Consider the following 15,247-nt stretch of genomic DNA (forward strand, 5'->3'; position numbering starts at 1 on the left):
AATGCTTGAATGCATCTAGAAAGTATGCGATTTTTAAATAAATGCTTCAATGCATTTAAGAATTATTCTTTTTTTTTAAATAAATGCTGGAAATTTCTATTTCTCCCGTTCTCTGATAAATTATTTTCTAATTTCCGCGAAAATACACTTTTCTAATTTACAAATTTTCTGTTAGTGAGTTCTTTTTTTAAGGATAATTTAAGGTCTCGTTAACATATTGGTTATCAGCGACCATAGTTGGCAATTGTTCTATATTTCACAATAATTCTTCTGTCTCAAATATTTCTTTAATATTGCTAAAAATATTTGAAATTGGTGCTTTTTATGCTCTTCTGAATTTTTCTGGTGTCTTCTATACTCTTTAGAATTTTTCTGACGTCTTCGGTGCTCTTACACAAATTGCAAATTTTATTCCCTAATTTACCGTGAAAATAACAATGATCAGTCACGAACCCTACATTTTCGCCATCAAAAAGAACTCACTACAACGTCATAAACGACTCCTAAATCCACGCAAGGAAATCGATTAAAAATTGACCAAGAATATGTCGGAATTCACCGAAAAGCTTTCTCCGCCGCGTCGAAGTTCGCGATTTTTTTCGCCGCGAGTAATTTCGATCACGTGCAAAGTTCGTTTGGTCCAGGCCGTTAATCATTGTGAAACGCTGTCGTTGATAATCCCGTAGCTATCGTGAGATGTTGCAAACTCCGTACTCCCTGGAAACTTTGTTTCTTCGAAGGTGCGTATCTCGCAAGAAAGCCGATAATTCCCTATCGATTTTGTCGAATTCGAGAACTGAACTTTGATGTTCTTCGGTCTTTTATCTGCGTTCATTTCGCTTCTTCTGCATGTCAAGTTCGTGAGCAAAGAATGACCGAAAATTTAGCATGTAAACATACTACGTTAATATCGCGGCGAGAAGATTCAAGCAAGATGCGTAATCTCTCCTCTCGCTTTATCAATGAAGTAACTTATTCGTATCTCTCTTCTTTTTTTTTCACTTTTTTTCGTCGAAAACGTTTTATTGGTGCTTAGATGACGTAACGTGGATAACTGTGAATCTTGAATTAACAATAAAAAGGTTAATCGTTTCGCAATGATTACGAAACGACTGAAATTTCGGACTCTCTGTTCGATTAATGATTCATCGCGAATTAATGAGTCAGAGTCATCTTATCAGAGCTTTCACGAATCATAAACATAAGTGACGAACGAAGCTGTAACGTTTATGTAATAGGAAAACAACGGTTGTGATCGTAAATTGAAATTTGCTGTCTTCTCCCTTTCGAAATGCCGTTTAAAGGTATTTTATTAATTTTCATTTTACCGTTTATTTGTATTGGATGTGGAGTGAAAAACGAGTGCAATAAAGAGAGTTGGTTTATTGCGACTGCTGCTCACAAATATATGGTCATTTCATTCTTTTTCATTTTATTTATATATGTAACGAGAATTTTTGAGAAATATTCTTTTTTTTTTTTTTTTGAGTAAATGCCTGAATGCATTCAAGAACTGTTCTTCTTTTTTTAATAAATGCTGGACTGCATTCAAGAACTATTCTTTTTTTAAATAAATGCTGGACTGCATTTAAGAATTATTCTTTTTTTAAATAAATGCTTGAGTGCATTTAAGAACTACTCATTTTTTCTATAAATGCTGGAAATTTCTATAATATAAATTACCCAGAATAAAGGATATTGTAAATAAATTTGTAGTCAGATACTTAGGAACACTACTGTATCTCGAAAACAGCTTTTAAAAACGAAAATAACTTGCAAACTTTATTAATCATAGAAAGACACTTTTCCCTTGCAAATGTCAGACCAATATTCACATTATTTTTACCAAGAAGAAATAACACTTAAGTTTTAATATTCACCAACATATTTCAGAAGTACGAAATTTTCCCTTTCAAATATCAAATTAATGCACACCTCGTTACTACTAAGAAAAAGTAACACTTAAAATTTGATGCCCATCAGCATATTTCAGAAGTGCGAATTTTTTCCTTTTAAATATCAAATTAATGCACACCTAGCTATTCCCAAGAAACAAATAACACTACTTTGCATAAATCAGCATATTTCAAAAGTACAAAATCAATTTCAAAGGTCCAGATTACATCGCCGCTTATTATTAGAAGCGCAAGAAATCTCATATCATACTTTTTGCCCAATTATATTCCAACGAAACGTTTCAACAGAACAACCATTCCAATTAATATCGCTGAACCACGTCTGCAAAAAACACTCCCACGAGCCAATTCATGGTCGAGCACGAGCCATTAAAATGACATTTTATCGTTGGTCCTCACGGAGAGACGTTCACCTCTCTCGATACAAAAGAAAAGAAACGTTGTATCTCTTAAATAAAATTAATTACCGTCACGGGACACTCTGTGTATCGATCTATCGAGCCTCTTCAATTCGCGCGATTCGTCGGTAAAACAGCAGATTTTTGCTCGGTCGGTGATCAACCCGAAAGGTGTCGATTTCTTGAAAATGACGAGGTCGGATCCGTGACTCGGTTGGAATTTTCGTGCTTTAACGCACGAAAGCAAGAGGAGAATGCAGTTGCACCGTTGGTCAGAGTCGGTGCAGTGACGTCAATGGAAGACTGGTCCTTAGGAAAGGCCGAGGAGGCAGAAGGAAACTGAGGAAGCCGTAAAAACTCGTCGTTGCGGAGACGATTTTGTGGTACTCTCTTGTGTCTGGCAAAAAGAACAGTTTCGTTGAAACGAGTATTATGCCGGAACGCGTCTTACCGGTTAATTGAGCGGTTCGAACTATACCGTCCGTGTTTCTCCTGTTAAGCTTCTTAATTATGCCGGATTTAATCGAGTTCGAAAAACCACCGGGGGAATTTAGGGAAACGAGAACTGGTTCATTAGCGAGTTTTTTCAGGGGGAGTATGAAGAACGATCGAGATGGAAATATTGATTAAAATATCGAGGTGGATGTGTAAGTTTGGATTATGGGAGTGAATTGTGGGAAGTGTTGGTAGAATTTTTGGTGGTTTAATTAGGTTGATTTGAATCAGAACGATGTGAGAAGTCAAGATGCTCTTTGGAGCATAGTTGATGGAAGAAAAATAGCGAGGTTGGGAAATTTTAATATTTGAAATTTGAAGATGATACGCGTTGATATGCAAAAATCCCGCCTTTTTGGGGAAACTGAGTGAAATGCTTTATAAATTTAAAAGTTTGAAAATTGTAGTGTTTGAAATTTTCAATATTTAAAAATTTTAATATTTGAAAATTGCAATATTCGAAAATTTCAATACTCGAAAGTTTCAATTTTTGAAAATTTCAATATTTGAAAATTTATAGACGAAACGTGCTAATACGCAAAAGTCTCTTTTATCAATAATGTAAAAACTGTTACTTAAAGAATTAGATGATTTTCTTCTAACTTGAAAATAACGATAAAATCAGCCGATTTAAAGAAATCGTCCCTGAAGAGGTTAATCCACCGCAAAACATTGAAATCTCATTCGGCGTAGACCGACAGTTTCCGGAATCCAAAGCATCCTCCGATCCTCTCCTCCGTGTTAGAAAGTCCCGCGGCAGAAGGGGTTAAAGCACCCCGTTCTTTCTTGCAGGCGATTCAGTAAAGCTCGTCCAAGAATTCCATCGTCCATAGATCCCATCAGCATAGATAAACATTCTCTTTCTTGCCGGGACCTTTCGCGGAAGGCTAGGAGAAGTCGAGAAATAAGCGGTTCTCTTTTGTGCCTTGCTCTACCCGTATCTCTTCTCCTAGAGACTTCTCATCTCTCCCGCTCTTTCTTCCTCTCCTCTTCTTCTTCGCTTTACCTCCTTCACTCCTTCTCTCCAGTTGTAACAGTGCACATACATATATGTATACACATACGCGATGTACACGTTACCAGATGAAGAAGGGATGGTATTGTGTCTCTACGTGAGTATATACAGCGTAAGCGTGCAAATCCATGGCCTCGTGTATGGGTATAATCGTTTATTTCGCGTCGACCTTTGCGGGGCACTACGTCAAAATGTCAGACGCGACCCCGCCTGAGCGTAGGGAAGATGCACTGGGAACGTTGTAATGGGCTTACAAAGCGTAACAAACTGATGCGAGGTCAAACACACGACGGGCAATAAACACACGGAAAGATAAATGGGCCCTTAAGGTGCACAGGCACACCGCGTCGGGGAAAGTGTTTCGTTTCGGCTCGCCACTCTCTAAGCTAGAGCCTTCTTCTTCTTCTTCTTCTTCTCTTCTTCTTCTCTCTTCCAATTTTTTCTCCGTTTCTTTTTTCTTTCGTTTTCATCTCTTTCTATTTTCTCGGTGTCGCTTTTTCTTCCATCCGCGAGATAATAGCCAGTCGTTAGCGATTATTTACAAGGAAAGCAGGCCAGATATTTATTATTGCGCCGGGGATAGCACACCGCCGCGCTATTTTCGCGCGAACGATATTTCGCGACCGATACTATCGCGAGGAACCCTTTGATCCCGTGATCCCCGGTGCTCGACGAACGGCCCGGATGAAGTTTTAATTACCGCGCGAATCGTCGGCAGTAGGGAGAGAAACCGGGCTGCGGCTGCATCGGCGGAACGCTTCTTCGATTCGACGGTGTTGATTTAATGGCGGTGAAAGAAGTGGTTCGGAGGTGGAGATGGGAGTTGGTTAGTGCTGGAGACAGTTTTTAGAAGCGATTGGGGGAACTTGGAATGCTTGTTTCGTTCGGGAAAAGTTTCGACAGTTTGATGAAAAGAAAAATGAGCGTTTATTGTTGTTACTTAGTTATTTTCAGCCTCGTGGCTGTGAAAAGGAGTTGGTTTTGCAATGTATCACTCGCTAAATAGGTCTTGTCACTCACACACTCATTCTTCGGTTAGCTTTTTACTAATTATGTACATATATGTAAGCACCACTTGAAAAGAAAGAATTAAAGTCAGGATAGTGTGGTATCCCAAAAATAATTTATTCTGTATTCCGAAGCGATTCTTAAGGTTTCCGGCGTCCGTCTCGCTCGACGGCTATTTCCAGAATGTCCTTTCCGCGTCGTATCCCACGTTGCTCCGAAAAACCGTTCGAGCCCCCTCGTTCGACTTTCCGGGGAAAGGGCTTAGTTTATGGCACCCTCAGGTACCCGCGCTTTCTCTTCCTGGGTTACAAAGTCCAGGCCACCACTTCGCCGTCGGAATCTTGCATTTCTTACATATATTTTTGTTAATAATTTTGTCTAGCCTATTACTCTGATATGTAACCTACTATCTATTCCTACTCTGCCTCTCTTATCGAGTTCTTTTTCTTTCTGTTGCACCGTTTCTTTTTGGTTTTATTGTCCTGCCTTACTAGGGCCCTCTCTTCTTCCTTTTCTTTTTTCTGAAGGAAAGTTAGCGATGATTACGAATTCTGTATTTCGATGGGAGAAGTAGGTTAGGATAACGATTACTAATATAATGCAATAGCATAATAATGAACAAATAAAGTACAACGTATAGATAAAATATAAATACGTAATTTCACATACACTACCGGCCAAATGTTTGGAATCACTGTGCACTGCAAGTTGCACAAAAATTCCCCAAAAATGTTAGCATTTATAATAATTTTCCAACGAATCTTTTATTATTCAAATCAATCGAAATGAGGTAAAGTGCTATTGATCTCCGCAACATCAATTCCAAATCAATAAAGAATTAGTAGCAGATTCAATATTAATATAAATTGGCAGGTGTGCAACATCAATTCCAAATCAATAAAGAATTAGTAGCAGATTTAATATTAATATAAATTGGCAGGTGATTCCAAACTTTCGGTCGGTAGTGTATAGATAAATTTAAATGCGTAATAAAATCGAATGACATGACGTTGTATTACAGGCTGTTGTTACTTAATAATAATGCAATAGCATAATACAGATACGTAACTTCCAAACGACATGGCCTTGTGCAAAATTAAATATCTTCGTTATTGTTACCTTGCAATAACGCAACAGCATAAAAATAAATAAATAAAATGGGATATGTGAAATATAGATACACCACCGGCCTAAAGTCTGGAATCATCTCCCAGTTTGCATCAGTACTGAATCTGCTACTAATTTTTTACAGACTTGAAGTTTATCTCAACTCTATATTTATTAATTTATCTCATATCGCTCGATTTGAGTGATAAAAAATTCCAAAAGCTGCTGAATTTATTCTGGAAATTTTTGTGTAAATTGCAATGCACAGTGGTTCCAAACTTTTGGCCGGTAGTGCATATGATACGTAACTTCCAAGTGACATAACGTTACTAAGTATCTTTTAAATAAATTTAATTGAATATATTTTCTGAATTAAATATCTTTGTTTAATTTTGCATTCATCTTACTCCTTATTTATCTTATTCATCCCGTTTAAATTACGTACCGTGATGCCCGGTTTGCTCCAATTCCTCGAAGCTAGGAGCAGATATTGGGGTATCGCTGAGTTAAAACACTCAGGGATCGTCGTTGCGTGAAACAGAACTTCATTTAACAGAGATTTTTGATGATACGTGACGTGCGCGTGGTGGAGTGGAGAATGAGCGCGGAAATGGGGAAAATAGGGCTATTTAAGGGTTCTGGGATGATGGACTTTGGGTTGCGACTATGCAGGAGAGTTGAGAGGAGAGTTGAAAGGTGAAGAGTCCAGTATGAGTAATGGTGAAAGTGGGTGACTACAGAACAAGGCCTCAACAACGTTCCCTTTGTCCGATACATCCTTAAGTCCTCTGCTGTTCCAACGAAATCCTCTAAGATTTTACACGGACACACCGGGAGCTCGAAAAACGCGAGACACTCGTGGTGTGCACTAATGGCACGACGACCCGTCCGTTAGTGGCGTACTGACGCCTACTTCCTCCGAATATCCAGAATTTCATTGGCTCAATTCAAATTTTGAATAATTTGAATCTCGAATAGCTCGAATTCGACGAACCAAATTTAAACAATCTACATGCTAAGGCGTGTCCTGTAGCCGGATTTATGGCAGCGAGTCAAGTGGTCGCCGTCGCAGGCAAATATCGCTTTCTCAAAACACCACAAGTGTTTATTCCCTAGGACCAGACCCTGCCATGAATCCTGGAGTCTCCGAACGGAAAATAGAAAAGTGGCCCACGACTTTTGCCAACGTCGATGGGCCACTTGACTTTAACAAAGCCTAGAAAAGCGGAGATTCCACAGGATTCCCACGCATCCGTCCACCGAACACTTTCTTCGGTCGTTGTTCACCCCACCCTGAGATAACGCGCTAAGGGCGAAATGGAGGGAGGTTGCGATGCACCGGAGTAAACTGATTGGTGATTTAGAAAAGGAAAAATCACCAATCAGGGTGTTTTTAGGAAAATAGGAGTCTTCGTCGAGGGAAACCGCAGAGACTCCAGGAGAAACACTTGGCCACTCGCAAGAGAAACACCTCTCACTTCGCAGTAGAATTTATATCTTGAATTAGTTGTAGAAAAATAGAACATAAAGTAAAAACTTAGTGTTTCAATCAAGAAACTGGTCCTTCGTAGCCTTAGAACATTAGTCGGTACACACGTGCAAAACTCGGCAACGCTTGAACGATCGAAAGATCAACCGCAAGCCCTAACACTACATTTCACCATCTAGACATTTAAGAAGTAGAGCGACTTTTCGCATTCCAACGCACAAATCGAAGTACAGTATATCTGACCCAGTAAACCGCATTTCTACTTTGTACAATTCCCTTATGTACGAAGTAGACCTTCTTAATGTATCACTAGCCACCCTCAAAAGGAATCTTCAACAAGTCCTTAGAATGTAAGTAGTTGTGAATACAGATAGAACTAAGGACTAAGAATGAAAATATTCGAGGGTGTAACAGTACGAAAATTTTCTCGTACCTATCCACAGCTGTTTAAAGAAGATAACTAAGCAGCCCACCCTGTACACCCCATTTACTCCCATTCTTCGATCGTTCTTCAAAATGTCAGCTATCCCAAAAAAAATTCGAGCAGCCTCACCGTCCGTTCTGTTGGACTATGGGAGTTATTGGCTGTTAAATAATTAATAATCCTTATTTTAAACTATAAACTTTTATTAAACACAAGGAAGGTTCGCTTTTCTACTTGATGGCAAGAGCACTGTCTACGGACCGAGAATGCTCCTACGCAACGCCCTAATATCGCCTACGACCCCGCTTGGGACCGAAGGGCCTTTTGCCACGTATCATAAACATTTAGTTCTTTACTGAACAGAGATGGTAAAGCTAAACGGATTTCTCCGAACGTACACAAAAGAAATGTATACTTCCTAGTAAGGCGTTAGATTAATTTTTGTTATATCTAACTGACTGATAAATCTAACACGTTCAACGTGAGAAAAAATCGCAAGAATTCTTTTGTCAGTGGATAATTGTAAAAATTCGCAAGAAAGACTAAAGACGTGCTAATGATCGCAATTACACGTTCATATCGAAATGATCATGATGTTAACGTTGGAATTAGACAGTTGACAAAACGATATCGCAACCTCGGCCGGTTTGCCACTCTCCGAGATGAGGATGGCGGTCGCCCTGAGCCATAAGTGACTTACGGAGCGTAACAAACTGACGCGAGTTTAAGCTCGGGACGGGCAATAAACACGCGGAAAGATAAATGGACCCTTGGTCCGTCGTTCCACTGTCTTGAAGAAAGTGTATCATTTCGACTAGATCTTTTCGCTTGTACACGCCGAAATAAATCGTGGATCGTCGGGAATGGAAAGTAGGAATGTTCCAGCGTTGCAAACCTCTTCGCTTAGGGCCTGTGTGCAACTCGGTTTTAGCCTTGTCAGATCGTAAATGATGTTGAGCCGTTCGATAAATATAAGCTGTATCCCATTGTATGGTATTACAGCTTGAAATATTCGTCGTTGTAATTTGCGAGCGTGATAATTGTGATATAATACACTGTGCAGAGGGTTTGGTAGAAGATGATACGTATTTAGGTTCCGTTTCGGAAAGTATACTAGGAGTCGTTGTTGGAAGAAATATTGTATTAATGCATCGATCGGAATACAGTAGAGTTTCGATTATCCGATGTGGTGTGGATCGAGGCTACCTCGAATAATCGAACACTCGGATAATAGGGTAGGATCGCAAGAAAATCATAAGAAACATTTTGATAACGTAAAATTGTACGTGTATTTAGGTTTAATTAACTATTTATTAAACAGTTAATATGAAGATGTCTTTTATGATTTTATTGCACGATTTATGAACACCCATCGACCCTAAAAATTAGTCATTTTTTCATTTTATTTATACGGAATCTGGGTTAAACGGGACTCGGATAACCGGGACTCCACTGTAATTATGAGGACGATTATGAAAGTGGTTTAACGATAAATCAAAAATTTTTTTAAATTTTGTGTTGCATCGGTCTTATCGTAGAGAAAATTTGCATTGCAAGAGTAAGAATTTTGCGGTTGTAATACGAAATTCCTTTTTTTGGCGCATTCAAAGGAGAAAGTTTAAATATCTTCAAACGAAAAATACAATACCGGCCAAAGTTTCGAATCACCTGCTAATTTACGTTAAATATCAACGCTAAGACTGCCGACCGGGTCAAAATTGACCCATTAGCATCTTTTGGAAAAACGTGAATGTTCTGTACTGGTAAGTATTATCGCTTGTAACTTTCCGAATTTATATTCTACATGTATCGGTATGAATCGAATTTTCCAATCACGGTTTACTTATGTAAAAATTCACTTTCGGAAAGTCGCTAATGGGTCATTTCGACCCGGTCGGTAGTTTTAGTGTTAATAAATGAGCCGTTTATTTTGAAAGTGGCCTAAGTCCATTTGTCAATTATTTTTTGTTCACCGTAGTAACGTGTACAACTTGAAGTCAACTGTCATAAACAACATTTGCGGTTAAGTATATTCAGAGTGTACACGATAATTTTGGGCACATCAATTTTCGCAGCTAGTTCAATAATTAAAACCACTACTTTGAACAGTGGCCCAAGTCCAATCCATTATTGATAATGTCCGAAATTGCGGATTTTCAAATGTTCGAAGGCAGTGATGAAGGTAATTTTAATTAATTAGTATTTAACAAGTTAACGTCAGTTTTTGGAGCTGTCATAAACAACATTTGCGGTTAAGTATATTCAGAGTATACACGATAATTTTGGGCACATCAATTTTCGCAGTTAGTTCAATAATTAAAACCACTACTTTGAACAGTGGCCCAAGTCCAATCCATTATTGATACTGTCCGAAAGTGCGGATTTTCAAATGTCCGAAGGCAGTGATGAAGGTAATTTTAATTAATTAGTATTTAACAAGTTAACGTCAGTTTTTGGACAGTTGCTTTAGTTGAATAATCAGTACGTTTAATTAATGCAGTGAAAAAAAATTCACGCAATGCACACTTACAATTGAATATAAAACTTGAAGTATTAAATTATAGAAATTATTGCACCCGTGGGGAAGAATAAAACAACAAGACCATTTAATTCAGATAGTGAACACGAATTGGTAACTAATGATTTCAACAAAAATCGACAAAGAAAGAGAATTATAGAACAACATTCGTCGTCAGAGGATGAAGATACAGATGAGAGCGGAGGAAAGAATGGTGAAACATACATCCAAAAAGTGGGAAAAATTAAACGGAATACAGGGAAAAGATATTACACTCAAACTGGAAACATTATACCTGCAAAAGTTTTTCAGAACAAAGATTACCGTTGTCGAGGAGCTTGCATAAAAAATTACGAAGAAGAAGAAAGAAAGAACACTTTTGAGAAGTTTTGGTACTTGGGAGATTTTAATAAACAAAATGTACTGCTATACGAAGCTACCGAGCGCTATGCTGTGAAACGAAAACGTCGAAAGAACGAAAAAGGTTCCTGAATTGCATAAATTGTGTTTTTGAAATGTTGTAAAGAAATATAAAATAAATTGAGTATTGTTTTTTCAATTTGAAGCATTTTAAATTATGTCGAATGGACTTGGGCTGTTTCAAATTTTATAACGAATCTGGTTGTTAACTTTGAAAGTGGCTTAACTCGATTTTTGGTAAGGAAACACATATTATTCACTTAATAATTGTTATTATTTTAATAGGAATTGTAAATTTAACTCTTTTAGATAGACTTAAGCAGTATGACACATTGGTAACCTATACGTATATTTTTAATTTTATTGAAACGCAAACTCTTAAATATCTGAATTTAAGTATAAATGGACTTAGGTCACTTTCAAAATGAACGGCTCAAATACTTCATAGATTTGAAATTGACGTTGTGGAGATAGATAGCATTTTACCTTATTTCGATTGATTTGAACGATAGAAAATTGGTTAAAATATTCTTCAAATTGCTAACATTTTTCCTGGAAATTTTTCTGTAACTTGCAGTGCACAGTGATTCCAAACGTTTCGCCGGTAGTGTACATGATACGTACAACTTAGGCTGCTTTTATAATCACTGAAACATCTGTAAACTCTTATCGCGTGAAACTCATCTTGTAGAGATGATAATTAAATTGTTACGAATATTAGTATAATAAATCTACAACGCTTCCTCTACAATACAAACTAGACTTATCTAGTTTCTTAGCTGAATTATCATTTCTTATCGGTTCTTAGCTGACGATACCAGACTTCTTTGAAATAGTATTGGGTTGTAACATATGAAATGTCCGATTTTGTTATTCCAACTTTCTAAACCTTTTCCTCCGATAAATATCTTTGTAGATGTATTGTACATTATTTTAAAGCTTAGAATCTCCTCTTTTTCACATTTTGAATTTTTTAACATTTTTCTACTTGAATGCCTGCTTTTTAAGTTCCTGTGAATCATGAATTCTGCACGAGTGGAAAAGCGGTTCAAACTTCCTAAAACCAGGTGTAACTCTCATGGTGGAGTATTGTACTAAATTTGAGGTAATGCACTAGAAATTACGAATTAAACAACCGGCACTGGTTAATCGAAAGGGGCCCATCCTGCTGTACGACAATGCACAGCCCGCATGTTTCGCAAGTGACAGTGTAAAAACTTAATTATTTAAAATACGAAACTTTCGCCAGATTTGTCGTCTACGGATTATCATTTTTCTGATCGTCTAAATCGCTTTCTCAGCGAAAGAACCTGTACGAATCAAGCAAATATAGAAAGTACCTTTAAAGAATTTATTGATACCAAAACGTCGACATTTTATGGAAATGAAATTAAAAAATTTGTCACTCATGCTAATGCTCCCTATTTTGGTTAATAAAATTTAATGTAAAAAAAATGATGCTGATTTAAAACTGTGGTTCAAAATCGGACACTTCGTATGTTACAACCTAATAATATTCAAAATGAATAGTCTTCCTGTCAGTGTCGAAAATAATTCTTCCATCGGTGCAATAGCTTGAAGAATTTTAGCATGAAAAAAATGAAGAAGCTTAATTATGATAAATTATCTGATAAACCAGTCTAACCGATTTTAAAATTTCTGCTTCAGATGCCACAAACAGTGCCTACCGCAGCCGGCTATTCGCCATCGTTCGACTACAGTACATTCCAATTCGATTTGTCCCTTCTTTCGGACGATTATGGCGCAACAAACTCTCAGAACACGATGAAACCAGCGCAGATCAAACAGGAAGCACAATCGCCACGTCCCAGTTCGCCAACCACTTACTCCAGCCCACCTTATCCAGGTGCTGGTGGTGAACTGTCCCCTAATTATTCGTACGAAGGCTCGCCAGAGTATCCAACGAGCCCTTACTACGTCCCTAGGAGCCCTCAGAGCGCTCAATTTTACCCAACCAGCCCTGAACCCTCCGCGAAACAACCAGTGAAAAGGGAGAAGAGCCTCGACCTGCTGGCCATCTTGCAAGAGTCCAGGTAAATTTTGTAATTTTCTGGGTGTACACTCTTATGAGAATCTTAAGTTGCAAAAACAGATTTCTCACACAAAATGGAAGTTAGTAACAAATTTATTTGGATGAGAATTGAAATTCTGGAAGGAAGATTGTAATATCTCTGTACTGAAAGGGCTTCTGTCAATTTGAGAGTGAACCTGTCATATGTTACTCTCGAGAGTGAAACTTATCGGTGTATTTAGTATTGAGAGTGCTGGTGAAGAGCTGACACACTATTTGAGAGTACTCTCGAAAGTAATTGCCTTAAAAAAATTCAGCTTTCTCACAAAAAATGCAAATTAGTGACAAATATTTTTGAATACCAATTGAAATTCAAAGATTGTGATATCTCTATACTGAAAGGGTTTCTGTCCATTTGAAAGTAAAATTGTAATAAGTTACTCTCGAGAGTCAAATTTATTAGCTGAGAGTACTCTCGAAAGTAATTGCCTTAAAAAAATTCAGGTTTCTCATACAAAGTGAAAATTAGTAACAAATATTTTTGGATGACAATTGAAATTCTGGAAGAAAGATTGTAATATCTCTGTACTGAAAGGGCTTCTGTCAATTTGAGAGTGAACCTGTCATATGTTACTCTCGAGAGTGAAACTTATCGGTGTATTTAGTATTGAGAGTGCTGGTGAAGAGCTGACACACTATTTGAGAGTACTCTCGATAGTAATTGCCTTAACAAATTTTTTAGATAGATAAATACCCTAAGTGTCTCTTTCAAATATTCTGAACTCTGAACTACCTCGTGCGCGCCTCTTTCACACTCATTTATCCTCGCACCCGCGTATTCTCCATCTTTCTGTTTCTCTATGCCTTTCATTCTATGCAGACATTCGTAAACGATGTTCGCTCTCGTCCACGAAAATCATGGGTGGTCGTGCAGCCCTCTTTCACTCCGTAATATCATGCACCGAGTCCAAACGCTTTTCTTTCAGTCCAAATACGCTCCATTCACACATATATCACTATTTATGTTCAGTTAAACTATTAACTATTATCTTCAGTTAAAATTATCGAATTACATTTTATGTTTTTTGACCTGAGATGTAGATTGAAATTCTAACATTACCTTCAATATTAACAGCTCCGTCACACTTTTGTGGAGCATAAATAATCGTTAAATTGTCACTATAACGTTTCTTTCATATCTACTATAGTTCTCAAGATATACAAGAAAATAGGGAAACACATTAATCAGTAAGGGATTTTGTCATTATGATTTTGAAATTTTATCATTACTTAAAATTAACAGTTCCATCACACTTTTGTGGAGCACGAAATTTCATCAAATGTAACATTTCTTTCATATCTACTATAGTTCTCAAGATATACAGAAAACTAGGAAAACACACGTTAACAGTTAATGTGTATTTTCACACCGAAGACCTAAAAAGTAGCAAAAAGAAAAATTGCACGATACTTCTATCGACGTCTCCTAAAAACTTGCAAAGTCCCAAAAAAATCAGAATTTCGAGTTACCAAAGTTGCACTAAAACCCGTACTCGTGACGTTCAACCACATTCAACGAATCACAAGATCACGATACTAAGCCCTTCGATAACGAGTACCCTCTGCAACCCTGGTTTTCAGACTCTTAGCAGAGAGCCTGGGCTACAGAGAGGACTCGACCGACTGTACAGTGCCTTGCACGCCACCCAGAACAGAGGAGGACATCTACAACAGCCTTGACGCGGACTTCTTCGCGAAGAAAGAGGATACCGCAGTGCAAGGGCACCCGTTGCTAAAGGAAATCCTCTTCAAAGAGGAGCCACGATCCAGCTGTAGCAACAGCAACAGCAGCAGCACAACCACCACCACTAGCAACAGCACCACCGCCACAAGTAACAGCAACAGTAACAGCAGTAGCAACAACAGCAACACGTCCACGTCGTTGTCGTCCACGTCGTCTAGCACTTCCTCGTCACCGGATCCTGTGGAACTCGAGAACAGTTCACCGTTGAGGAACTTGTTGTTCAAGGGCACACGAAAGGATTTCGCGGACGCCGCGAGAACAAATGTTCTGAAACTTGAGAGAATACAGGACGAGGTCAGAAATCCTCTGCAGAAGGAGGAGGAGCTGTTCAAGGACGGGCAAAAGAGCGATCACCAGTTGCTCAGAGAGGTTCTGAGGGATACGAGCTTTCAAAGGAAGTACAATCTGAGACCCGTGGATCTGGGCAGCGTTGGGACTGGCTTCGTGGAAGACATGGAAGCTGGCGAATGCGTCGGTGACCTGACCAGAGAGCAGATAGAGCCTGTGCTCAGCCTAGCCATACAACAACTGCAGAAGGACTTCGACAACACCTGCGTCGCGCTGGGTATCCATCCTGGTGAGTGTTGTTGTTGATTCTCTTAATTCGTGTAGTGGATTAAG

General features: G+C 38.3%; 1 protein-coding gene across 1 annotated transcript in view; it reads left to right on the forward strand.

Moving 5' to 3' along the window:
* LOC108576255 (DNA-binding protein D-ETS-4-like) overlaps positions 1 to 15,247 on the forward strand; it is a 129,096-nt gene that overhangs the window by 94,201 nt on the left and 19,648 nt on the right. The window contains exons 2-4 of the mRNA XM_017939217.1: positions 12,459 to 12,844; positions 14,464 to 14,677; positions 14,762 to 15,203. Of these exons, the coding sequence (XP_017794706.1) occupies positions 12,459 to 12,844; positions 14,464 to 14,677; positions 14,762 to 15,203 (1,042 nt within the window). The remainder of the gene's footprint in view (positions 1 to 12,458; positions 12,845 to 14,463; positions 14,678 to 14,761; positions 15,204 to 15,247) is intronic.

Source organism: Habropoda laboriosa, unplaced genomic scaffold, assembly GCF_001263275.1.
Source record: "Habropoda laboriosa isolate 0110345459 unplaced genomic scaffold, ASM126327v1 scaffold36, whole genome shotgun sequence".
Lineage (NCBI taxonomy): Eukaryota > Metazoa > Arthropoda > Insecta > Hymenoptera > Apidae > Habropoda > Habropoda laboriosa.